Genomic DNA, 26875 nt, shown 5'->3' with positions numbered 1-26875 from the left:
GAGATAGATAAATTAGACTTCCTCAAAATGATAAAACTTTGGTGCTCAAGTGACATCATCAAGAAAGTGAAAACATGGTTGAAAAGACAACCCACAGAGTGAGAGAAAATATTTACAAATCATATATGTGATAAGAGACTTGTATCCAGGATGCATAATGAACTCCTACAACTCAACAATAAAAAGACAAACAACCAAATTAAAATATAGGGAAATAATCTGAATAGACGTTTCTCCAAAGACATACAAATGGCGAATAAGCACATGAAAAGATGTTCAGCATTAGTCATTAGGGAAATGCAAAAGATGAGATAGCATTTTGCACCCACTAGGATGGGTAGAACCAAAAAGTCAGAGGATAATAAGGGTTGGTGAGGATGTGGGGAAAATGGAACCCTTGTGCACTGCTCGTGGGAATGTAAAATGGTGCAGCCCCTGTGGGAAACAGCCTGGCCGTTCCTCAATAGTTAAACATAGAGTCAGCATATGACCCAACAATTCCACTCCTAGGTATATGCCCAAGAGATGTGTAAACATATGTCCACGCAACAACTTGTACACAAATGCTTATAGCAGCATTCATCACAATAGCTAAAGAATGGAAACAATACAAATGCCTATCAACAAAATGTCTCTCACAGTGATGTCCATCCACACAATGATGTCCCTCCACACAATGACATCCACCATCACAGTGATGTCTCTCCACACAGTGATATCCACCCACACGGTGATGTCCACCCGCACGGTGATGTCCCTCCACACAGTGATGTCTCTCCACACAGTGATATCCACCCACACGGTGATATCCACCCACACGGTGACGTCCCTCCACACGGTGACTACATCCACCCGGTGATGTCCATCTACCTGGTGACGTCCACCCAGCTGGTGACGTCCGCCCACCCGGTGACATCCGCCCACACGGTGACGTCCCTCCACCCGGCGATGTCCCTCCATCCGGTGACGTCCACCCACACAGTGATGTCCCTCCACATGGTGACGTCCATCCACACAATGGCACATTATTCAGCCATAAAAAGGAAGGAAGCCCCAACACACGCTACAACATGATGAACCGTGGAATCACGTTTGGTGACAGAAGCCAGACACAAAGGCCACAGCTTGTCTGATTCTGTTTGTGTGAAATGTCCAGAATAGACAAATCCATAGAGACAGCAAGTAGATTGGTGGCTCCCTGGGGCTGGTGGGAGGGAGGGGGAGTGAGTACCAATAGACCTGGGTTTTTGGGGGTGATGAAATAGTGAAAAGTTCTAAAATGGATTATGGTGATAGTTGTATAAACCTGCGAATTTACTAAAGAACGCCTCCTACCCCTAAAAAGAAGAAACAGTGGCAGGAAGGGATTTGGGGTCAGCGGTGACAGAGCCTTTTCAAGGCGATGGCTGCAAAGGGAGCCGACAGGCTCACTCTGTCCGGGCGGCATGCCTCTCTCTGGGAGCAGGCCCTCTTCTTTCACTGGTGGGGGGCCACACTGCCTGGTCCCAGTGTACCCCACGGGGCCATTGCCCAGGGAGGCCTTGGTCTTTGGCCCAGAAGCAAGGTGTAGGGGTACCCCATAGCCACTTGTTGGGAATCCAGGCCTCGGTGCTGACCACACAGCAAGTGGCAGAGCCCGTGTTTGGACCCAGAGTGGCCTCCTGACCAGCTCCCAGTTAAGCCCTTCCTGAGAGACACACCGGCCCCTGGAGCTCTCCAAAACCCCAGGGCAGGATTTGTTCCAGGAGGGAGAAACATCCCGCCTAACAGAAAGCCTTTCAGGTGTCTGCTGCGATGCGTGTCTGGGACACCTTCAGGTCCACGATTAGGAGCCTCCTTTGTCCTTGGCAAGTTCCAGATGCTCTTGCATCAAACTGAGGTGCCGTTCCCTCAGGTCTACCCTACTTCACTTCAGGTGTACTGAGGAGAATGTCTGTCTTGGCTTCCTGGGGGCGAGGAATGTCCCCAGGACCCATGCATCCCAGAAAGCTGCAGAGCCCAGCTCCCTCCACAGCCCCGACCAGGCCTCGGCTCCTCCCCCTCGGGTAGGCCTCCCCGACTCTTTCCCTCTCTCCCATGCAGCAAGAGGATCACCCTCCAGCCCCTACAGGCAAGGACCCCGTCCTTCCATGTGCGAAGAGGGTGACAGAAGATGGGTCCATCTGCTGCCTTGTCTGGTCAGCAAAGGAGACCGTCACGCACCTCCCAGGAGGTGGTCCTGCTGCTCCAGGCAGCAAGAGCTCCTCCAGGCACCTCCCCAGGCAGCTGCTCTCACATGACCACCTCTACTCACAACCACCAGAGGGAACCAGAGTCAGACCTGTAAGGCCTGAATTGCATTATGATAGCAGGTCAGCTCTCCACAGATGGTCTTCGAGTTCAAGGCCAGGCGGTGCCACATGTGTGACAAATAATCTTCACTTTCGTCTTTGAATTTCTGTATCTCCATTGTAAAATTCTGGCCAAGTTTGGCCTTCACAATGACCATATGCTTAAAAATCAAGCTAAAGAAAAGTAAAAGACAGAAATAAATGCTTGAATTGAATGATAAAAAATTTAAATGTATCTAATGCATCCAAAATGAGTACTTGGCCATTTTCCTTCTTACAAAGATAAAACAAAATAGAACCTGAGTCACTTGGGGTTTTTGTGTTGTGTCACGTTTCATTTTTCTTAATTTTCTCTGATTTTATTCTTGTGCGCGAGTGCCTTGTGTTTTAAGTCCCCACCTTGCTTGTGTCGAATTCTTAGTGGGGAAATAAAGTCCTCAGGGAAAATGGGAGTGCGCAGGAGGCCCTGATGGGGCAGGCGCGAGAAGGCACCGCAGGATGCAGTGGGGGAGGCACTCTGGGAGCGGGGCAGATGGGCGAGGGGGTCTTCAGGAGAGGGGTCCCCAGGTGGGTAAGGGGATCCCCTGGCAACAAAAGGTCCTGGGTGTGGGGGAGGTTCTCTGGGCTAGGGTGGTTGCCCATCAAAGAGAGATCCCCAGGCATCAGAGGGTGCTGGGGCATCTCTCAGCGAGGAGGGGTCCCAGGCATCAAGGGCAGGGGTCCAGCGCATGGGGGCTCCCCAGGCAGGGAGGGGTCCCAGACGTGGGGGGGTTCCTGAGGTGGGGAGCTCCCGAGACAGGAAGGGGTCTCAGGATCCGGGGAAAGGTCCGGGCGGCGGGGCACTCACAGGCGGTGCGCCGTCCGCGGCAGCACCTGCAGAGCCTCGTCCAGCACCTTGAGGCCTCCCTCCCAGTCAGCGTGGTCAGCGTGGCAGTGGAAGAGCAGGCCATAGAGCGCCGCGCGCAGAGTCAGGTCATCCTCGGTCCCTGTGGGGGACAGGGGTCAGGGGGCCCAAGGGTCCTGCCACTGCCAACCCCTGATGGGAACTGAGGAGCACCTGCCCCTGCTGGCTGCCCACCGCTTTGAGGGCCCCGCCTTGTGTGCGGGGGTCCGTGGTGAGTGCTCGGGGGCACCCAAGACCCTGGGCAGCTGAGGGCGGCACCTGCGCCCAGGCGGCTGGGCCTCTTGCTGCATAGCCGGCGAGGGGTGTAACCACAGGTTGTAAACCAGCCCTGCACCAGCTGGCAGGTGTGGAATGTGGGCACACCTCGGGGCATGTGCACTGCCTTCCTCACACACAGGTACAGCCATGTCTGTGGAGCCAGCCCACGGTGCCAGGAGCGACTCCCAATGACACGTCCCCGAGAACTGCCCTCAGGCTAACTGGAGCTTCTCTGTGGGCAGCAGCGCTGGGCCGGGCGCGGGCAGGAACCAACACATCAGTCCCTGCCGGACTAACCACTGGGGGCGCTCCTCAGGCGCTCACCCCACGGGGCTTTTGACCCTGTTGACCTGCAGGCTGTCCCTTCGTCCTTTCTCTCGCCACCTGGCTGACCTTCTGCAGGTACTTCCTGAGCGGCCTGTACCCCGGCTGCCCCCTCCTTAAGCTTTCTCAGACTCCGCAGTCCTTCAAGCTCTTTCTGTTTGAAACTCCTGTTGTTTTTCTGTAACCTTAAAAATAAACAATGTGGGCTTAAGGAGAGAAGAATCCTTTCCCCACTGCCCTAACAGCTCTATGAGTCACGTTGCCCTGCTCCTGCAGGCGGAGAGTACAGAGGGGAGGAATCCGTGAGTCTTGTGGATTCGCCACCAAACACACCAGCACCGCAGCTTCAGCCCCACTGCTTAGCTAAGCAGAGGCCGCGCTGCTAGGACTGGACACCCAGGTTGTTCCCACTGCCGGTACCGGACACTCAGGTTGTTTCCACCACCACAGGTTGTCCCACCGCTGGTACTAGACACTCAGGTTGTCCCCACCGCTGGTATGGGACTCTCAGGTTGCTCCTATTGCTGGTAGTGGACACTCACTTTGTTCTCACCACTGGTACTGGACGCCAGGTTGTTCCCATCCCTGGTACCGGACACTTAGGTTCGTCCCAACGCTGGTACCAGAAACTCATGTTGTTCCCACCGCTGGTACTGGATACTAGGTTGTTCCTACTGCTGGTGCTGGGCACTCAGGTTGTCCCCACCACTGGTACTAGACACTCAGGTTGTCCCTACTGCTGGTACTGGACACTCAGGTTGTTTCTACCGCAGGTACCAGACAAGCAGGTTGTTCCCACCGCTCGTAGTGGACACTCACATTGTTCCCACTGCTGGTATCGGACACTCAGGTTATTCCCATCGCTGGTGGTGGACACTCATGTTGTTCCCACTGGTGGTACTGCACACTCAGGTTGTTCCCACTGCTGGTACCAGACACTCAGGTTGTCCCCATTGCTGGTATCGGACACTCACGTTGTCCCCACCACTGGTACTGGACACTCAGGTTGTCCCCACCGCTGGTACCGGACACTCAGGTTGTCCCTGTTGCTGGTACTGGACACTCAGGTTGTTCCCACCACTGTTACCAGACACTCAGGTTGTCCCCGTTGCTGGTACTGGACACTCAGGTTGTTCCCACCCTGGTACTAGACACTTAAGTTGTTCTATTTTACATCATTGACCACCCAGCTTCCCTTCTCTTTTTTGAATCGGAGCAAAGCGGTTAACATGCCCATGGATCTTGCCACTCACACTGGCACGCTGCTGGCTAAGAGAACCCACCAGCTCATACTGCCCAGGACTTGTGGGCTCACTGTGGCCTCCACGCTTTCAGGGCTGGGGAGTTAAATATACAGGTGTCTCTGCTCTCCAAGCCCAGGAGAGGGTAGATTTAAACGCACAGCTGGATACGCTGGTCAATGTCTGAAACGTGGGAACCAGGTAGGTTCCATAACATGGACTCCTCCACTGTCTGAGTTCATTACCCACATCTCAGCCAGCCGAACTTGGGAACCACCAACTGGAGTGGCAAGGGCCACTTCCATATGTGATTTCCAGTTCTGATTAGCTGAGAGGCCCCGCCCTTCACACTGCATTTCCTTGATGCACAATCACGGTCATGTCTTTCCACTCAGCCTATGGAGGCACATGGCAGAGACCCTGCTTGCCCAATACTGCAGCAGCTGTCTGGGGCCATGCATGGGACAGTGCTCCTCCTCCGTCCCCCTTGCCCTGGAGGCCACTGGTTGCAGACGGTGCCTCAGGATGAACGAGGGCCTCAAGGGAGGACACTGCTTGTGTGGACCGAGCCGCTGAGCCTGGGGGTTGTTACTGCGGCACAGCATATCCTACCCTGCTAATACGACTGTTTATGTGTTAAAGAGACTAATCATTTAGCTGCCAAATTTGACGCAAATATCTTCCCAGTGTTTATTTTATTTCATTTTTTTGCTTTTTGGTGAGGAAGGTTGGCCCTGAGCTAACATCTGTTGTCAATCTTCCTCTTTTTTTCCCTCCCCAAAGCCCAGCACACAGTTGTATATCCTAGTTGTAGGTCATTCCAGTTCTTCTATGTGGGATGCCGGCTCAGCACAGCTTAATGAGCAGTGCGTAGGTCCGTGCCCAGGATCCAAATGGGTGAACCCCAGGCCACCAAAGCAGAGCACGCAAATTTAACCTCTCGGCCAGGGTGCTGGCCCCTGTTTACTTTTTAATTTCCTGCATTTCTCATTCATAAAATTTTCGTATATTTGAAAGTGTGCCTCTATGATCACTGGTACGCTCAATTTTATTCTCTATTTTTTTTTCCTAGAATTTGAATTTTTAAAACCACTACATATTGTACCTATCTGATGTTTATCCTAGCACACAGAGCTCAGTGCAGCCTGACTTCTACCCTCCCCGCAGCAGGGCTGTGTTTTACCCCGCAGCCTGGCTCTTTACCAGACGTCGCATTCTCAGTGTCTGGGCCGCTTTCTGCCTCCCAGACGGCTGCACCTACAGCCCTCTCTGCAGCACCAGCATGTGATGCCAACGGCTGGGGTTTAGTGCGCAACCCAGTCTCTAATCACACATGGGCACATTGTCGTTCACTATTTTTATCAAGTTTCTCTCTCTAAACAGGCTCTGAAGCACTCCCCAAGACACACTGGGACTCTTATACTCTCAGGAATGATTAATTTTTAGAAGATAATCATGATTGTTTTCTTTAAACATGAATTCTAAAATATAGTCTTATTGTTCTGAGGTCGGCATTTTTCTTTTTGCAGGAGTATATCTCCAGATTTTTTATGGAAGTAGAAGAATATGATTTATCTGTCAGAATAACCCAGAGGCTAGATTTCAAGCAGCCACTATGAGGCCGAGAGCACTGGCTCTGGACCCAGGTGGCCCAGGAGGACCAGTGTGGCCCTGGACAACAAGGGTCCATCTGGGCTTTGGTTTTCTTGTGGGGAAAACAGTGGGGATTTCATAAAGTTGTTCAGGAAAAGCACTCACAGTGCTTGTCAGGCATTAACTACTGAGCAGACACTGCCTGTGGTTACTGTCATGATAAAGCTGGCTTTAAATAAGGGGCAGGAATTTAAAAGCACAGAGTCCTTCCCTTTCTTTTTGCCTGTGGCTCTGTCTGTCTTGCATCTACAAACCTGGGAGAAAATAACCTTCAGTAGTCCCTCCACTCTGTAAGTCCGCTGTAGGCCACTGGTGCAGAAGGAGCGTTTTCCCTTTTTCCTAAAGTAAAAACGAACAAACAACACATATACTTGAAAGTTGCAATTTATTCTTTCACTGCTTGTTTTCCATTGGCTCAGTATATAATCACAGAAATTGCAGCTACATTTCTGAAGTACCAGGTCACAAAGAGTGACATCACATCTCACCCACAAGAAAAGCTCTCAGTGCGAGGTATACTACATTACGACGCAGAGACTATCCCCCAACACGGCCCACAACGTTTCCAATGACATGAAGCATCCAAGTCAGTTTCATAGCCTTAAATCAATGGGACCAAAAGTACATGAGAACAGACTTATGGACACAGCACAAACAGTGCTCAGAGGGAAGCTCCTAGCTGTAAATGCCTACAGTGAAAAAGAAGAAAGATCTTCAACAACAACCTATCTTTACATTTTAAGGAACTAGAAAAAGAAGAATAAACTAAACACAAAGCTGGCAGAAGGAAGGAAATAATAAAGATTAGAGCAGAGATAAACAAAACAGAGAACAGAAAAACCACAGAGGAAAATCAATGAAACCAAAAGTTGGTTCTTTGAAATGATCAACAAAACTGAAAATCTTTAGGTAGACTGGTAAAGAAAAAAACAAAGCAGACACAAATAACTAAAATCAGAAATGAAAGTGAGAATGTTACTACTAACCCTAGAGAGCTAGAAAGGATTATGGGAGAATCCCATGAACAACTGCACGCCAACAAATCTGATAACCGAGAAGAAATGGAAAAAGCCCTTGAAACACACAAATTACCCAAGCTGATGCAAGAAGAAATAGAAAATCTCGAGAAACTTCTAACAAGCAGAGATTGAATCAGCAAAAAGAAACCTCCAATAAAAAAAAAATCCCACACCAAATGGCTTCACAGGTGAACTCTACCAAACATTTAACAAAGAGTTGACACTAATGCTTCTTAACTCTTCAACAAATTGAAGAGGAAGGAACACTTCCTAACTCTTTACTTTGACAGCAAACCCAGATAAAGACATCACGAGAAAAGAAAATTACAGGCCAATATCCTTTATGAATAAAGATACAAAAATCTTCTACAAATACTTGCAAATCAAATCCAACAGTATAGTAAAAGTGTTAATCACCGTGACCAAGTGGGATTTATCCCAGGAATACAAGGGTGGTTCAACATAAGAGGATCAATCAATGGAATACATCACATTAATACAATGAGGGAGAAAAACCACATGATCACCATAATTGATGGACGAAAGGCAGTTGACTAAATCCAACAAACTTTCATCATAAAATCTCTCAGAAAACTAGGAACAGTGTGAAAATTCCTCAACACAATAAAAGGTATTTATGAAAAACTCACAGCTAACATCCTACTCAACAGTGAAAGACTGAAGCTTTCCCTCTGAGATGAGAACAAGGATACCTGCTTTTACCAATGCTATTCAACATTTTACTGGAAGTTCTAGCCAGAGCTAATAGACAAGAAAAAGAAATAAAAGGTATCCAAATTGGAAAGGAAGAGGCAACACTATCTCTGTTCACAGATTACGTGATCCTATGTATAGAAAATCCCAAAGAATCCACAGGAAAACTACTAGAGTGAATAAACGAATTCAGCAAATCTGTAGGACACAAGATCAACATACAACAATCAGTTGTGCTTCTATACATCAGCAATGAATAATCCCAGAAGGAAATTAAGAAAGAGCTATGAATTTAACTGCGTGCACCCCCCTCCAATTCATATAGAAGCTGTAATCTCCAATGTGATAGTATTTGGAGATGGGGTCTTTGGGAGGTAATTAGGGTTAGAGGAGGTCATGAGGGTGGGCTCCACGTGATGGGATTAGTGTCCTTAGAGAAAGAGACACTAGAGAGCTTGCTTCCCCCTCCCCTTCCACCATATGAGGACAGAACAAGAAGGCAGCTATCTGCAAGCCAGGAAGAAGGTCTTTATCAGAACCTGGCCATTCTGGATCCTTGATTTTGGACTTCCAGCCTACAGAACTGTGAGAAATAAATTTCTGTTATTTAAGCCTCCTTAGTCTGTGGTATTTTGTTATGGCAACCTGTGCTGACTAAGACAAAAAGCAATTCCATTTACAACAACACATAAAAGAATTAAATACTTCCAAAGAGGTGAAAGACTTATATGCTGAAAACTATAAAACATTGTTGAAAGATATTAAAGAAGAACTAAACAAATGAACATCCCATGTTCATGGATAGGAAGACTTAACATTGTCAAGACGTCAATACTACCCAAAGTCATCTACAGATTCAACACAATCCCTCTCAAAATTCCAACAGCCTTTTCTGAAGAAATGGAAAAGCCAATCCTCAAATTCATATGGAATTGCAAGTGGCCCCAAGTAGCTAAAACAATCTTAAAAAAGAAGAAGAAAGTGGGAGGATTCCTAATTCCTGACTTCAGAATTTACTACAAAGCTACAGTAATGAAAATAATGTGGTACTGGCATAAGGACAGACATACAGACCAATGAAACAGACTAGAGAGCCCAGAAATAGACACTTGCGTATATGGTGAAATGATTTTTGACAAGGATGCTAAGACCATCCAATGGGGAAAGGACAGTCTTTCAACAAGTGGTACTGAGAAAACTGGACATCCACATGCAAAAAAATGAAATTGCACACTTACCTTACACCATATACTAAAATTAACTCAAAATGGGGAGAAAAAGACCTAAACATAAGAGCTAAAGCTGTAAAACTCTTAGAAGAAAACATTGAGGAAAAAACCTCCATGACACTGGATTTTGGCACTGACTTCATACATATAACACCAAAAAACAAAGGCAACAAAAGAAAACATAGTTGAACTTTATCAAAATTAAGAACTTTTGTGCATCAAAGGGCACTATCAAGGGAGTGAAAAGGCAACCACATGAATGGGAGAAAAAAATCTGCAAATCATGTATCTGATAAGGGATTAATATCCAGAATATATAGACAACTCCTACAATTCAACAACAAAAAACAAACCAATTTAAATACTGGCAAAGTACTTGAATAGACATTTCACCAAAGAAAATATGCAGGTGACTAATAAGCACATGAAAAGATACTCAATATCATCAGTCATAAGAGACACATAAATCAAAACCACAATGAGATACAACTTCACATCTATTAGGATGGCTGTAATGTAAAAAAAAAAAAAGGAAAATAAGTATTGACAAGGAAGTTTAGAAACTGGAACCCTTGTGCATTGCTGGTGGGAATGTACAGTGTGCAGCTGCTGGGAAACAGTTTGGCAGTTCCTCAAAAGGTTAAATACAGAACCACCACATAACCCAGCAACTCCACTCTCAGGTACGTACCCAAAAGAACGGACAGTGGGGACACAGAGATATGAGTACACCCATGTTCACAGCAGTACTATTCACAATAGCCAAAAAGCGGAAACAACTCATCTCCATCAACAGGTGAACAGATAAACAAAATGTGGTCCATCCATACAATGGAGTATTTATCCAGCCATAAAAAGGAAGGACATTCTGCAATATGCTACAACATGGATGGACCTTGAGGACATTATGCTCAGTGAAATACCCCACTCACAGAAGGACAAATACTATATGATTCTACTTATATGAGGTCCCTCGAGGAGTCCAATTCATAGAGACAGAAAGCAGAATAGATGCCACCAGGGGCTCGGGGGAGAAGAGGTATTGCTTAACGGGTACAGAGTTTTGTTGCAGATGATAAAAATGTTTTAGGTACAGAGAGTGGTGATGGTCACAGACACTGTGAATATAATTAACGTCACTGAACTGCACACTTAATGAATGGTTAAAATGATAAATATCATGTTATGTACATTTTGTCACAGTTTTAAAAGGGCACATTAGAAAGAACTGAACTTTTGGTAAGTTTTATTAATTTCTAGACCAGGGCTTGGTCAATTTTTTCTCTAAAAGTGCCAGATAGTAAGTACTTGCGGCTTTTTGGGCCACAAGGTCTCTGTCACAATTACTCCACTCTACTGTTGTAGCAAAGCCACAGACAATCTGTAAATGCGTAGGCATGGCTGTGCTCCAATAAAACTGTATTTACAAAAACAAGAGGTGGACTGGAGTTGGCCCCCCCCGCAGCAGTATGCTCACCCCGGCCTAGATTATTACAGGTCATAAATATCTTGGTAAGAAAATAGGAAGCCTCGACCATTCTCTTACATGAGGCTGTGACTTTCAATTTTCTCCTTGCTGTCTCTTGAACTGCAGGCTCCTAGCCTGCCGGGACGAGCCACGGGAAAGCCACACTTTTACTCATGGCTGTGGGCCCTCCTGACACAGGTCCAGCTGCAGAATCAGCCGAGAGGGCAGCTCCCCCATCCTGTCCTAGCCAAACCTCCCACGGCTCGTCTGGCTGCTGGCTTCTGAGGACTTTGCTGGGCCCTGGAGCAAGGGCCCGAGAGCTCCGTCCATGGGCTCGGTTCCTAGGCTCTCACTACAGCCTTTGACCTGCAGACCGGCCCTTCAGCAGGGCCCTGCTGGAAACCACAGGTTTGTAGGTATGCAATCTCAGGTCTGGCCTTCCTGGGCAGACAGGAAAAGTACTGGAGGCCCCATGAGAGGCCACGTCCTGGGGCTGGGAAGCTGCAGGACACATGCGGCCAGCAGGCAGGCTGGGTCAGCCTTCGCTGACCTCCAAGCACCCCCTGTAACTTGGTCGGGCCAGCCCTCCCTGCCTCAGGGGCCAGGTGGAGGGAGGGAGCCCCTGGGGCTCCTGAGCCAGGGAAGTTCCCTCCACCAAGAACACACTCACTGGGGGTGGGGATGGGGGTGGGGGTGGGCAATGTCCCCTTATCACAGCCAGGCCAAGACCTCATTGGTCTGGGTGTGCACCTGCCCAGCGGCTTCCGGGGTCTTCCTCAGCTGTCTGAATCTGCTGTTCCATTCCCCAGCCTCCTCCTCTCCCCTCTCCTAATTGAGCTCAGGCCAGGAGCCGCCCCACCCTGTCACATTGGGATTTCGGGATGTCCTCGTCCTCCACACCCCCTCTCTGCAGGCCACCCTATGCCTTGTTTGAGCAGCTCCATTTGGTCTGCTTTCACTTGCCCTTTCTGGAAGAAGAACCCTAGGAAGCCTGCCCCTCCGTGGCCCCATAGCATACCTGCTTTTTCGCTTCTGTCTTGTTGATGATGCTGATGATCCTCTGTAAGGCACCCTTGCATTTCTTCCTGTTGCCCGCAGAGGACAGCAGCGGGAGCCAGGTGTTCCAGTAGTGCCGGGCGGCCAGCATCACCAGGGCACTGCTCCCCGCCATGCCCCCAAACCTGAAAGGGAATTCCTGGCCTAGAGAGGTGCCAATACCGGTGACCGGGGCAGCGGCACCTGAAGCCCATGATGCACTCGCTCCCTCCCTCCTGTGGGCCTATGTCCTGTGGCCAGCTCTGCAGGCCAGGGCTCCTGGGGCGCCCCTGATGGGATCTGCTCAACACCACAGCCCCTTCCCCATTCCCTGCCCTACCCTGCCCTGTGCCGCTCCAGCTTAGCTTCTCACACGACTGCCCAGGACACTCCATCTCAGCCACCCAAGGGCCCCTGTGAGCATGGGGCAAGGTGGGCATCCCCACCAGGTCAGGAGATGACCCTAGTCACAAGACCACCAGGAGAGGGGCCAGCCTCAGTGACAGTCCCCTCTGAGCAGCGTGCGCTTCATTTCAGACACTGCAGTTGCCATTTATCTCACAGTCCGCACACCAATGGCAGCCACCCCACGCAATTCTCCTCCCACTCCCCATCCCCCACCCCAGTCACTTAGCACAGTACCTCGCGCTCTCCAGGAAGGCCTTGGCGGCCGGCAGGCGTAGCTGCTTCCTCCCCCTCAGGTTCTCCAGGATGCTCCTGCCCTGCGTACAGGCTGTGGTGCTCAGCATTTCAGCCATCAGCTGAGCTTCCACCCTGGACACAGAGAGTGCCTTAGCACACGGGGGCTCTCTCTGCAGGCACACAGGTGCCATGCAGAACGGTGAGTGAGCCCTGGGGATGGCCAGTGTGGGACTGATCCCTAGGGATGTCCAGCCATGGGAGCAAGGCTTGGGAACATCCAGCCATTGGAGTGAGCCCAGGGACGTCCAGAGTGACCTCACAGAAGTCCCCAAACCAGAATTGACTGGCTGAGTCAATGAGACAGAACCAGAAGCTGATGTTTTAAATGACTAATTTGCAGGGTATCTTGTGTAGCCACAGGTGAGCAGGACAGGCCCCTCTGTGGGGCTCTCCCCTCTGAGCATAGCTGAGCACACCGGGAGCAGTGGGGCTCCGTTCTCTGGCCCCATGCCCGTTCTGTCTCAGTGCCTCCACTCGGCCAGAGCTAAGTCCTGGACAGTTTCGATTCAGCAGTATCAACAATGCCATGCAATCCCTTGTCCCTAAACATTTTCTAAGCCAGCCAAGCCGTGGCTTGGGCACATACACCACCACACACAGTAAGACATCATTCCCTGTCCAGTGCTGGAGGGGACCACGCACCTGCAACTCAGCTCAGGGGCACCGAACCTATCTAAGAGAAACAGAGTGGTTCCTGGGTAGACTCTCTCCATGGGCCTGGGCTGCTCTGAAGCCCTGGACTTGCCAAGCTCTGCTATTGAGTGTACACACATTTAGGATTTTCCTGTTTCCTGGCTGGTTTAACCCTTTTATCACTAAGCAATCTCTATCTCTGATGACACCTGTTGGCTGTCCTAGTACAGCCACACTTGTGTCCTATGACTAGAGTTCACACAGCATCTCTTCCACTCTTTTTTTTTTTTAAACATTTTATTTTTCCTCTTTCTCCCCAAAGCCCCCCGGTACATAGTTACATAGTTGTGCACTTTTTGTTGTGGCTCCTTCCAGCTGTGGCATGTGGGATGCCACCTCAGCGTGGCTTGACGAGCAGTGCCATGTCCACACCCAGGATTCGAAGCGCCAAAATCCTGGGCCACTGAAGCAGAGCACGTGAACCCAACCACTCGCCACAGGGCCGGCCCCTCCACTCTTACTTTTAACGGGTGTCTTTATATTTAAAGAGCGTCCTTGAAAATAGCTTCTAGTTGAGCCTTGCTTTCTGTATTCAGTGTGATGAACTTTGCATTTTAACTGGAGTGTTGGTCCACTTACATTTGATGGATCGATTGAAATGGCTGGACTTAACTTTATTTTGCTGTTTGTTTTCCTTCTGTCCCATGTGTTCTTTGTTTCTTTTTTCCCCTCTTTTGGCTTAACTGAACATTTTTTAGTATTCTGTTTTATCTCCTCTGTTGAGTTTTCAGTTACATCTGTTTGTTTCATCTTTTTTAGGACTCGCTCTAGAGATTGCAACACGTCCTTCACTGGTCATGGTCTATCTGAATCAGTTCCACATCATCTCACAGATGATGTAAGAATCCTACACAATACACTTCTGTTTCTCGCCTCCCCATCCTTTGTGTTACCACTGTCATCCATTTTACTTCTACATTTATTAATGATCCCACAATGCAACATATTTTTGTTTTAAACAAGAAAACGTCTTTTAGAGAATTTAAAAACTGAAGGAAAAACCACCTTTTATGTTTATCCACACGTTTACCATTTATCTGATTACTTCCTGACCCGAGTTCCCACCCGCCTGAAGAATTCCCGTTAGCATTTCTCGTTCTGCAGCTCTTCTGGCAGTGGACTCTCTTAGCTTTAGTTAATCTTAAAACGTCTTTTTTTTTGCCTTCATTTTTTGAAGGCTATTTTCAGTGGATACAGAAGTCTAGATCGATGGGTTTTTCTTTCTTAACACCTAAAATGGTTTGCAGTGCTTCTGTTGAGAAGTCAACAGTCTTATCCTTGTTTTCCCGTGTGTGATGCCTCCTTTTCCCCTTCTAACTTCTTCCCAAGAAGTTTTCTGGCTATCTTCATCTTCAGCAATTTTACTCCAATGAAAATAGGTGTGGTTTTCTTTGTACTCATCCTGCTTGGGGGTCACTGGAAATCTTGGACCTCTGGGTTGATATTTTTAATTCAATTTGAAAAAATTTTAGTTATTCTGTTTTCAAATGTATGTGTTCTTCCTCCCCACTTGCCCCTGTCCTTCTGAGACTCACTCACTTGTGGCGACCACGCGTGCTGTCCCACAGGCCCTGAGGCTCTGCCCACTTGCTTTTCAATCTTTTCCCCTGTGCTTCAGCTTCAATTGTCTGATGACCAGTATTCACACTCATCATTTCTTCAGTGTTCAGACGCTAAGCTCTCCCAGGGATAATTTCCATGTCAGATGTCGTATTTTCAGTTCTAGAATTTCCACTTAGTTCTTTATTATAGTTTCCATTTCTTTGTGGGAACTCACCACCCGTACACCAATTTGTCCAAATACTTTCTTGTACTTGTAATAGCTGTTTTGAATTCATTGTCTGCTAACTCCAACATTTGTGTCATGTCTGGGTCTGCTGACTGTTTTCTCTATTCTACTTACCATTTTTTTCTCCTGCTATGGGCCACGTTTTCATGTTTTTCCATGTGTCTAGTAAGTTTTTATTTTACACTGGGCACTGGGGTACATTGTTGAGAGTGTGAGTTATGTTGCCTTCCTTTAAAGGAAGACTGGGTCTCATTCTGCCAGGCAGTTAATTTACTGGTGGCTCAGCCTCATCCTACTGGGATTTGGAATAGGCTTTTTTAGGGCAAATCTAGAGCAGCCTGTATAGGCCATGGTCTTTCTGAGTGCCTAAGGAGTTCAGTGAGGCCTCCCCGACTCTTACTGGTTAATTCCAACACCCCAGCACAGGGTGGCCTTCAGCACCTCTCTTCAGCTTAGGAGCCCCGCCCTGCCCCACTACGTGTTTCCTGCCAGGCCCTGTGGAATCTACTCCTGTGCATAGTACTTTTACGCAGAGTGAGTGCACACATTCTCTGTCCAGGAACCCATTCTCTCATATCATATCCTATAAATTACAGCTGTCTCAGCAGCCCCAGGCTTTGATCCCTATTTCCTCCTAGCATTTCTTTGGCCTGGGCTCCACTTTCCAGGGCTGTCATTTGGACAGCAGCCCCCCTACCACCAGGCAGAAAGCAAGGGTGAATGTGGTGCTCACTTTTGATGCTCTCTTTTTACAAGGATTGCTGCTTTATGCCGTTTGCTGTTCAGTGCCTGAAAACAACTACTTTATGTACTTTGTCAAGTTTTACGGTACAAGAGTATGATATTCATTATGGTGTCATGGCCAGATTTTGGATAAAAAGTGACTTTTAAATTTATATAAAGACTCAACACTGATGATGATTATATTAATAAAAACACTGATCAAGTTCTAAGGTCCCAAATATTCTTAGACTATCTCCTCTTAATCTATTTTGTGTCTATTTTAGGGATGTAACTGAGATTTCTTACGAATATATATTCCTTTACATTAATAGTATAAATGTGAAACTGATTCTTGTAATTATAACTCAGAGTTCATAATACTAATTGATTTGTAACTGCACTGTTTTTCACCAAAAACTGAAAACTATTGTCACTATTATTGTGAAATACCATCATAAAAATTACTCTGTGATCAATTCCACACTAGAGTTTCTAGACATAAATTGCAAAATGGAAAAAAATAACACAAACATTTGAAATATGTGTGATTCTTTAAAAAAGGTGAATCGTCTGCAGTGCATGCCACGTGGCTGGACGTGACCATATGTCCTACTTGCCTTGGGACAGGGTCCAGTGCTCTAGTGACCAGCAACATCACTGCAGAGCACAGCATCTCTTACAGAGCCGAGGACCACTCTGTCTCTCCAGCCTCCTAGCACCCAGCTCCACGCCTGGATCCAGCTGCACTCCATGTGGTTGGAAGGATGGTCAGAACCACAGTCATACCCAGGATGGAGGGGCAGTACCACAGAGTGCAGTGACACCAACTACCAGCAGAGGACGACGGTGGCCTACGAATGAGTTTTCGAAAGTCTTAAAATGGAAATCAAATTTTTCTAGTTTTGTACAACTTTTTCTTTCTCTATTTCTTTCTCTATTTCTCCATATGTATATATTTATATTTTTAGCCTATATTATTATAAGAATTGCTGTTTTAAAATAAAATTCACTTTTAGAATCACTGATGGTAGAATGGAAAAGCCAGGGCACACATACTTCATTGGAGACTGTGCCCAGCCACCCAGTTCCTCCTGACCAGCTCTGCCGTGCCCTCAGAAAGCAGTGAAATCAGCTTTAACGCAATTACAGGAAGGCTAGGCAGCAGCATCCATGCACTGACTCTTTCTATAAGAATGTTTTTGTAGTTTCTTCTCTCTTTTGAAAGTAACTTTTGAATTTTTATCAAAGTGGTACCTATGCTTGGATCAGAATAACTGTCCCCTACCCAGTTCCCAGTCCTGTCTCCTGGAGGGAATGACTTTTAAATATTTAGCTCTGTCTTCTAGCAGGTACATGCTGACCTCTACAAACAGGCTTCTGCCTGGATTGCCCCATTTCTCAAGGTCAAGCATCACCTATAGGACTCCCACAATGATAAATGGGAGTTGAGCTCACTCACACCATCCTTTTGCCCTTTTGCCAACTTACTGATATAGCTGGTTACAGTACTCATTTTAATTCCCCTATTTATCATCTTTGTACCTTAAAATATTACACTAGCTCCCTATCTTATGGACCCCCAAGAAGTGAGACCTCTCAGATGAGGGCCTTATAACCTATAGTCTCCTCCGCCCCCACTAACATATGTTATATGTGTTTTTATTTTACTTTCGTATTGTCAAAATTGATAACATTTGGAGTGGTTTCAGCATCACGGTGGAGTGAGTTATTCTCTTTGTCTTTCTCCTCTAAGTTACAACCAGTTGGACATCCATTGACCAACAAAAGACTCCCTGCACAGCACAACAGCAACCTGAGAGATCCGTGCATCTACACATCTGAAGGTGGGTGGACTGGACCTCTGGAGGCAGTGGAACTAGAGGACCGGCTCCCTCCACTTCCCCTGGCTGTGGTGATCCAAAACACAAACACCACTGGCAATAGTGGTGGTGCCCTGAGCTGAGGTTTCAAAAGGCACTATGACATGTGCTGGCAACCAGAGGCTGCAGGGGCAGCAGCACTGCACACAGCTCAGCCCCCATCCTTCCCCCAGCACCTGTGACCTGAGGCTTCCAGAACCACAGCAGACCCATGATCCAGCAACCCCTGCTGGTGGCACCCCTGATACAAGCTCTACCAGCAGAGGGGGCTGCATACAAGACCCTGGGCCCCTGGCAGCAGCAGCAACACCTGTGAATCCAGCACCCCCAGCAGTAGAGCTGCCAGTACCCCAGATAACTCAGGAGCAGCAGTGCACGTGGTGCATGGGGCAGCAGCACCCAAGCCTGTGGAGAGCCCGCAGAGAACAAGTGGGAGAACATGAGATGCAGGCAACCCTGGAAGCAGCAGAAGTGTTCGCAGCCTGGTGATCCCAGTGGCAAACCTGCGACTGCAGTGAAATCGTATGCAGCAATGCACCACCAACCTCAGAGGCACAAGCAGCACAAGGAGGGCACTGATGATGCCCCTGGCAGAGGCAGTGAAGGGTGGAAAGTGCAGGCTCTCAAATACAACCAGAAGCAGCTCAGGACCAAAGTAACCAAAACTGTACCCAAACAAGAAAGGTGTTTACCACAAAGCTGCTGGCTGTGGATCAATTCATCAAGCTGTTCTGTTTTTCCAAATGGAAAAAAAAATGACAATTCTCTAGAAACCAAACTTGCAGTCACAGAAGATTGCAATCTAACTGACAGAGAATTCAAAAGAGTGGTCATGAAGAAACTCAATGAGTTAAAAGAAAACTAAGAAACAGAGTTCAGTGAGCTCAAGAATAAAATTAATGAACAGAAGGAGTACCTCACCGGAGGCTGAAACTCTAGGGAAGAAAAGAATCTAGAGATGAAGAACACAATTATTGAGATTAAAAATAAAGTAGAAAGCACTGGAAATAGAGCAGACCATATGGAAGAGAAAATTAGTGAGCGCAAAAATAGAAATCTAGAAATGATTCAGGTGGAAGAGGAGAGGGAACTAAGATTTTTAAAAAATGAAGAAATTCTTCAAGAAATATCTGACTCAATTAGGAAAAGTAACATAAGGATTATAGGTATCCCAGAAGGAGAAGAGAAGGAGAAAGGAGCAGAGAGCTTATTCAAAGAAATAGTAGCTGAGAACTTCCCAAATCTGGAGAAAGAACAGGACATGCAAGTACATGAAGCTAATAGAACTCCTAATTATCGCAACATGAAAAGACCTTCTCCAAGGTACATTATATTAAAACGGTCAAAAGTCAATGACAAAGAAAGAATATTAAAGACATCCAGAGAGAAGAAAATAACCTATAAAGGAACTCCATCAGGCCAACAGTGGATTTCTCAGCAGAAACTCTACAGGCCAGGAGATAGTAGAATGATATATTCAAAACATTGAAAGACAAAAACTATCAGCTAAGGATACTCTATCCAGCGAAGTTGTTCTTTGGATGTGAAGGAAAAATGACAGCTTTCCCAGATAAACAAAAGCTGAGAATTCATTGCTACTAGACCTGCCTTACAAGAAAGAATGTAATGTTATGTTGAAAGGAGCCCTCCTACCTGAAACAAAAAGACAAAGATTTACAAAGCTTTGAACAAGGAAATAGAGACAATCAGAAAATTGTAGCTCTACATCAGAACAGGTTAGTAAGTGTTTAATTATAACATAATGGTTAAGGGGAAAGAAAGCATCAAAGACAACTCTAACCACTTCAATTTGGTAACAAACTCACAATACAATAAAAAGGATAATCTGTGACAACAAAACATAGAATGGGAGGAGGAAAAGCATGGGAACTGCACGGGCTAATAGAGATAAGATGCTATCAGCAGGAAAAGGACTATCTCACCAATGAGATTGTTTATATAAATCTCATGGTAACAAGAAAACAAAAAATCAGAGCAGAACCATAAATCATATATAAAGAGAAAACTGAGAAAATCATCACAGAAAACCACCAAACTGAAATGGCAATCAGAAATACAAAGGAAGAGAAACAATGGAAATATAGAACCACTGGAAAACAAGAGATAAAATGGCAGCATTAAGCCCTCATATATCAATAATCACCCTAAATGTAAGTGGATTGAATTCTCCAATCAAAAGACACAGAGTGGTTGGATGGATTAAAAAACAAGACTCAACAATATGCTGCCTCTGGCAACCCATCTCAGCTGTAAAGACAAACACAGGCTCAGAGTGAAGGAATGAAAGACAATACTCCAACCAAATGGCAAGCAAAAGAAAGCAGGTGCTGCTATACTTAGACAAAATAGACTTCAAGCCAAAAAAGATAACAAGAGACAGAAGAAGGACATTACATAATGAGAAAGAGGACAATTCATCAAGAATACATAACATTTATTAATATATATGCACCTAACATAGGAGCACTGAAGTATATAAAGCAATTACTAATAAACCTAAAGGGAGAACTTGACAGCAACACAATAATAGTAGAGGACTTTAATACTCCACTTATGTAACGGATAGATCATCCAGACAGAGTCAACAGGAAACATTGACCTTAAATGAAACATTAGACCAGATGGACTTAATAGATACATATAGAACATTCCACCCCAAAGCAGCAGAATATACCTTCTTCTCAAGTGCACCTCGAACATTCTGAAAGATAGATCATATCTTGGGAAACAAAACAAGCCTCAATAAATTTAAGAATATTGAAATTATATCAAGCATCTTTTCTGACCACAATGCTATGAAACTAGAAATCAACTGCAAGAAGAAAGCTGGAAAAGTCACAAATATGTGGAGACTAAACAACGTGCTACTGAACAACTATTGGATCAATAAAGAAATCAAAGGAGAAATAAAAAAATACCTGGAGACAAATGAAAATGAAAACATAATGTACCAAAACTTACGGGATGCAGCAAAAGCAGTACTAAGAGGGAAGTATATAGCAATACAGGCCCACCTCAAGAAACAAGAAAAACCTCAAATAAACAATCTAACACTATACCTAAGAGAAACAGAAGAAGAAATGAAGCCCCAAATCAGTACAAGAAAGGAAATAATAAAAATAAAAGCAGAAATAACTGAAATAAGAGACTAAACAGACAACAGAAAAGATCAATGAAATTAAGAGCTGGTTCTTTAAAAGGATAAACAAAACTGACAAACCCTTAGCCAGACTCACTAAGAAAAAAAGAGAGAGCGTTCAAATAAATAAAATTAGAAATGAAAGAGGAGGGGTCGGCCCCATGGCCAAGTGGTTAAATTCACGTGCTCCACTTTGGCGGACTGGGATTTTGCTGGTTCAGATCCTGAGGACATGGCACCTCTTGGCAGGCCATGCTGAGGTGGCATCCCACATAGTACAACCAGAAGGACCTACAACTAGAATATACAACTATGTACTGGGGGGCTTTGGGGAGAAGATGAAGGGGAAAAAAGGACTGGCAACAGATGTTAGCTCAGGTGCCAGTCTTAAAAAAAAGAAAGAAAGAAAAGAGGAGAAATTACAACGGATAACATAGAAATACAAAGGATGATAAAAGAATACTATGAAAAGCTATATGCCAACAAATTGGACAATCTGGAAGAAATGGATAAATTCTTAGAATCATACAACCTCCCAAAACTGAATCAAGAAGAAACAGAGAATCTGAATACACCAATCACAGGTAAACAGATTGAAGCAGTAATCAGAAACTCCCAAAAAACAAAAGTCCATGACCAGACGGCTTCTCTGGTGAATTGTATCAAACATCCCAAGATGATTTAATACCTATCCTTCTCAAACTCTCCCAAAAAATTGAAGAGGATGGGATGCTTCCTAACTCATTTTACAAGGCCAACATTTCCCTGATACCAAAACCAGACAAGGACAACACAGAAAATGAAGATTACAGGCCAATATTGCTGATGAACATAGATGCAAAAATCCTCCACAAAATATTAGCAAATTGGATACAACAATACATCAAAAGGATCATACACCGTGATCAAGTGGGATTTATAGCAGGGATGCAGGGATGGTTTGACATCCACAAATCAATCAATGTAATACACTACACTAACAAAATGAAGAATAAAAACCACATGATCATCTCAATAGATGCAGAGAAAGCATTCGACAAGATATAGCACTTATTTATGATGAAAATTCTGAATAAAGTGGGTATAGAAAGAAAGTACCTCAACATAATAAAGGCCATATATGACAAACCCACAGCCAACTTCATACTCAACAGTGAAAACCTGAAAGCTATTCCTCTAAGAACAGGAACAAGACAAGGGTGCTCTCTTTCGCCACTCTTATTCAACATAGTACTGGAGGTTTTGGCCAGAGCAATCAGGCAAGAGAAAGGAATAAAAGGAATCCAAATTGGAGAGGAAGAAGTAAAATTGTCACTATTTGTAGATGATATGATTCTATATATAAAAAATTCTAAAGAATCCACCAAAAAACTATTAGAAATAATTGACCAATACAGTAAAGTTTCAGGGTACAAAATCAACATACAAAATCAGTTGCATTTCTATACACTAACAACAAACTAGCAGAAAGAGAAATCAAGAATACAATTCCATTTACAGTTGCAAAAAAAAGAATAAAATACCTAGGAACAAATTTAACCAAAGAGGTGAAAGACCTATGCAATGAAAACTATAGGACATTATTGAAAGAAATTGATGATGACATAAAGAAATGGAAAGACACTCCATGCACATGGACTGGAAGAATAAACTTAGCTAAAATGTCCATACCACCTAAAGCAAACTACAAATTCAATGCAATCCCAACGGAATCCCAATGACATTTTTCAAGGAAATAGAACAAAGAATCCTAAAATTTATATGGAAAACAACAACAAATCCTAAAATTTATATGGAAAAAGAAAATGAATGTCAAATGCCCAAAAGCCAAAGCAATCCTGAGAAAAAAGAACAAAGCTGGAGATAGTATCACACTCCCAAATCAGCATGGTACTGGTACCAAAACAGACACACAGATCCACAGAACTTAACTGAAGGCCCAGAAATCAACCTGCACATCTATGGACAGCTATTTTTCAACAAAGGAGCCAAGAACATACAATGGAGAAAGGAAAATCTCTTCAATAAATGGTGTTGGGAAAACTGCACAGCCACATGCAAAAAAATGAAACTAGACTACTGTCCTACACCATACACAAAAATTAACTCAAAATGGATTAAAGACTTGAATGTAAGACCTAAAACCATAAAACTCCTAGAAGAAAACATAGCAGTATGCTCTTCGACATCGGTCTTAGCAGCATCTTTTCAAATACCATGTCTCACCAAGCAAGGGAAACAAAAGAAAAACTAAACAAATGGGACTGCATCAAAATAAAAAGCTTCTGCATGGCAAAGGAAACCATGAACAAAATGAAAAGACAACCTACCAACTGGGAGAAGATATTTGCAAATTATATATCAGATAAGGGGTTAATTTCCAAAATACATCAAGAACTCATACAACTCAACAACAAAAAAACAAGCAACCTGGGGCTGGTCCCGTGGCTAAATGGTTAAGTTAGCACCTCCACTTTGGTAGCCCAGGGTTTCGCTGGTTTGAATCCTGGGCACAGACATGGCAGCACTCGTCAGGCCATGCTGAGGTGGCGTCCCACGTGGCACAACTAGAAGGACCCACAACTAAAAATATACAACTATGTACCAGGGGGCTTTGGGGAGAAAGAGGAAAAACAAAATCTTTTTTTTAAAAAAAGCAATCCAATCAAAAAATGGGCAGAGGATATGAACAGACATTTTTCGAAAGAAGATATCCAGATGGCCAACAGGCATATGAAAAGATGTTCAACATCACTAATTATTAGGGAAATGCAAATCAAAACTACAATGAGATATCACCTTACACCTGTCAGAATGGTTATAATTACCAAGAAAAAAATAACAAGTGCTGGAGAGGATGTGGAGAAAAGCAAACCCTCATACACTGCTGGTGGGAATGCAAACTGGTACAGCCACTATGGAAAAGAGTATGGAGATTCCTCAAAAACTTAAAAAATAGAAATACCATATGATCCAGCTATTCCATTTCTGGGTATTTATCCAAATAACATGAAAACACTAATTCAAAAAGATATATGCACCTCTGTGTTCATCACTGCATTATTCACAATAGCCAAGACTTGGAAGCAACCCAAGTGCCCATCAAGGGACGAATGGATAAAGAAGATGTGGTATATATACACAATGGAATACTACACAGCCATAAAAAAAAGACACAAGCATGCCATTTGTGACAATATGGATGGACCTTGAGGGCATTATGATAAAAAAAAATAAGTCAGAGAAAGTCAAATACCATATGATTTCACTCATATGTGGAAGATAAACAAACACACAGATACAGAGAACAGATTGGTGGTTCCAGAGGGTAAGGGGGTGGGGGAGGGTGAAGGGAGTAAAGGGACACAAGCGTACGGCAACGGATGGCAACTAGACTTTTAGTGGTGAACACAGTGCAATCTATACAGATGTCAAAATATAACGATGTACCCGTGAAATTTACATAATGTTATAAACCAATGTGACCTCAATAAAATACATTTAAAAATAACAAATAAAACATTGATAACATTTATATTTTGTTAAGTAACCACAAAGAAGTCTTCTTTGTCAGAATGTTAATCCTAAAAGTAGAATATCAATGAACACCATATCCCATAATGTTTTTCACTGAAGAGTCAGGCTATAATTATGTTTGTGTTTCCTGGATTTTCCAATTGGTAATTTCTCCATTGTACTATTTTCCTTTATCACAAAACCTTTTAAACTCTTCATAACATTGTCCTCTTTTTTCCCTGCCCCCACCCCCCAGGGCCTTCCTTCATCTTGCTCCAATTTAGACAGATGGCTGTCTCAGCAAGCAGCACAACTTGACAACTTTTCTGGATTGAATCTATTATTTCCAGTATCTGACATCTTTCTCTTTTTTTGTTTACTCTGTTGTTTTTCTGGAGCATGTCCTCAAGTAACGTTCTAAAAGCACCTGTGTGGGAAATACATTCTCTAGGTCCCTGTCTGTCTAAAAATGGCTTTCTGTTACCCATATACTTGACGGAAAGTTTGGGTGAGTTAGAATTGTAGGTTGAAAATTATTTCCACTTAGAGTGCTCCATTTTATTTTAGCTTCCAGTGGTGGTTTTTGAGAAGACTGATGCGTTTCTATTTCCTGCTCCTTTGTAAACATCTTTCTTCTGAAAGCTCTGGGACATTCTCCTTATCTGTGGTGGTCTGATGTATCCCCACAATGTGTCTATAGGTGGGCGTCTCTTCATCCTTCTGGCTGGGCATCTGGGGGAGGTCGATCATGAGACGGCATCCTTTGCTCTGGGAAGCTCTCCTGTATGACTCCTTTCTCATGTTCCTTTCTGAAGATCGCTTTCTTTATTCTTTCTGGAATCCCAACAGTTGGATTAAGACCTCCTGTATCGTTCCCACATTATCTTCTGGCTTTTCTGTCACATTTTCTGTCTTTTTTCATCTTTTTCCTGAGAGATTTCCTCACACTTTACCTTCTAACACTTCACTGACTTTATTTTCAACTCTAGAAATCATCTTTAATTTTCAAGAGGCCTTTAGTCCCCAATTATTCCTTTCTCACAACACTAAGTTTTAACTTTTAAATGCCATATCTTCTCGAATATCTTTGAGGGTTTTTTAACGCCCTCTTCTGATCGTTGCATAATCTGTTTCTTCCAGAGTAGTTTTCCCTATTTCTTTAACTTGGTCTTTTCTTTAAAGCTGAAAGTCCTTCTCAGAAGCCCGCGGAGCCTCGGTTCGTATTTGTGAGTGTGGCTGAGATGCTGGTGGGGCTCAGGTGCATGGTCTGGCTTCTTTGCTGACAGGCATAGCTGTACAGTGATTGGTGGAGAGCTGACATGGCGGGGGACACCAATGCCAGAACACAAGGCTTCCAGAAAGACCCTGAGTCCCCACCGCTGCTGGGAGTCCTGCCAGGCGGCCAGGTGCTCTCTGCAGCATGGCTCCGCACGCCCAGTCTCAGCACGTCGGCACCTGAGTGGGCCGAGGCCGGCAGAGGACCGTCTCCTGGCAGTCACTGGGTTGTGTGGCTAAGGACCCACCCTGGGCCCACATCTTCTGTGTCATCAGGCTGGGGTGGGACATTAGAAAGACTAGGAGCTTTTCCTTTTGGAAGCAAAGTAATTCTCATTATGGATTGTTGTGAAAAATAACCTCTAAGGGCCAGCCCAGTGACCAAGTGGTTAAGTTTGCACACTCTGTTTCAGCGGCCTGGGGTTCAAGGGTTCAGATCCTGGTGTGGACCTAGCACTGCTTGTCAAGCCATGCTGTGGCGGCATCCCATATAAAATAGAGGAAGATTGGCACAGATGTTAGCTCAGCAACAATTTTCCTCAAGTAAAAAAAAAAAGAAGAGAAAAAAGGAAAATTGGCAACAGATATTATCTCAAGGTCAATCTTCCTCACAAAAAAACCACAAAAACAAAAACAAAAAAATAACTTCTAGCCTCTGACCAAGAGAGGTCAAACATAAACGCCACCAGAAGGGTCTACACTGCTTTGGAGAAAGGGTCACTCATGACGAAAAGCCCATGCTGCAGTGAGAAACCACGGGCTGGAGGCTCGGTCACGGCTTTGCTTCAGCTACCTCTGGTTTCGCATGGAAACGTCCTGGCATTCCCACAGCTCTGTGAGGGAAGTCCCTGCCCTCGCCATCGGGCTCTCCTCGGGGAACACGCGGCACTTCGTTCAAGGGCGCAGTCGACCGCGTGCTCACAGACTCGCTAGCTCCTACGAGTCTCAGCAGGCCTCGCCCT

At 45.1% G+C, this 26875-nt stretch overlaps 1 protein-coding gene across 10 annotated transcripts in view; it reads right to left on the bottom strand.

Moving 5' to 3' along the window:
- Positions 1-26875, bottom strand: part of CFAP46 (cilia and flagella associated protein 46) — a 135898-nt gene that overhangs the window by 61337 nt on the left and 47686 nt on the right. For 9 of the 10 annotated variants that reach the window (XR_011441397.1, XR_011441398.1, XM_023636605.2 and 6 more), the window contains exons 23-27: positions 12818-12949; positions 12159-12321; positions 6965-7049; positions 3178-3316; positions 2321-2504 (exon numbers count right to left, since the gene is read on the bottom strand). Coding sequence is in view for 8 of the 10 variants with exons in the window: in XM_023636605.2 (XP_023492373.2) it covers positions 2321-2504; positions 3178-3316; positions 6965-7049; positions 12159-12321; positions 12818-12949 (703 nt within the window). In the remaining 2 variants the exon portion in view is untranslated. The remainder of the gene's footprint in view (positions 1-2320; positions 2505-3177; positions 3317-6964; positions 7050-12158; positions 12322-12817; positions 12950-26875) is intronic. The other variant, XM_023636618.2, reaches the window with a different exon arrangement.

This window comes from Equus caballus, chromosome 1 (assembly GCF_041296265.1).
Source record: "Equus caballus isolate H_3958 breed thoroughbred chromosome 1, TB-T2T, whole genome shotgun sequence".
Taxonomy (NCBI): Eukaryota; Metazoa; Chordata; class Mammalia; order Perissodactyla; family Equidae; genus Equus; species Equus caballus.
The sequence above is the reverse complement of the archived record's forward strand: the minus strand, read 5'-3'. Positions and strand labels throughout refer to the sequence as shown.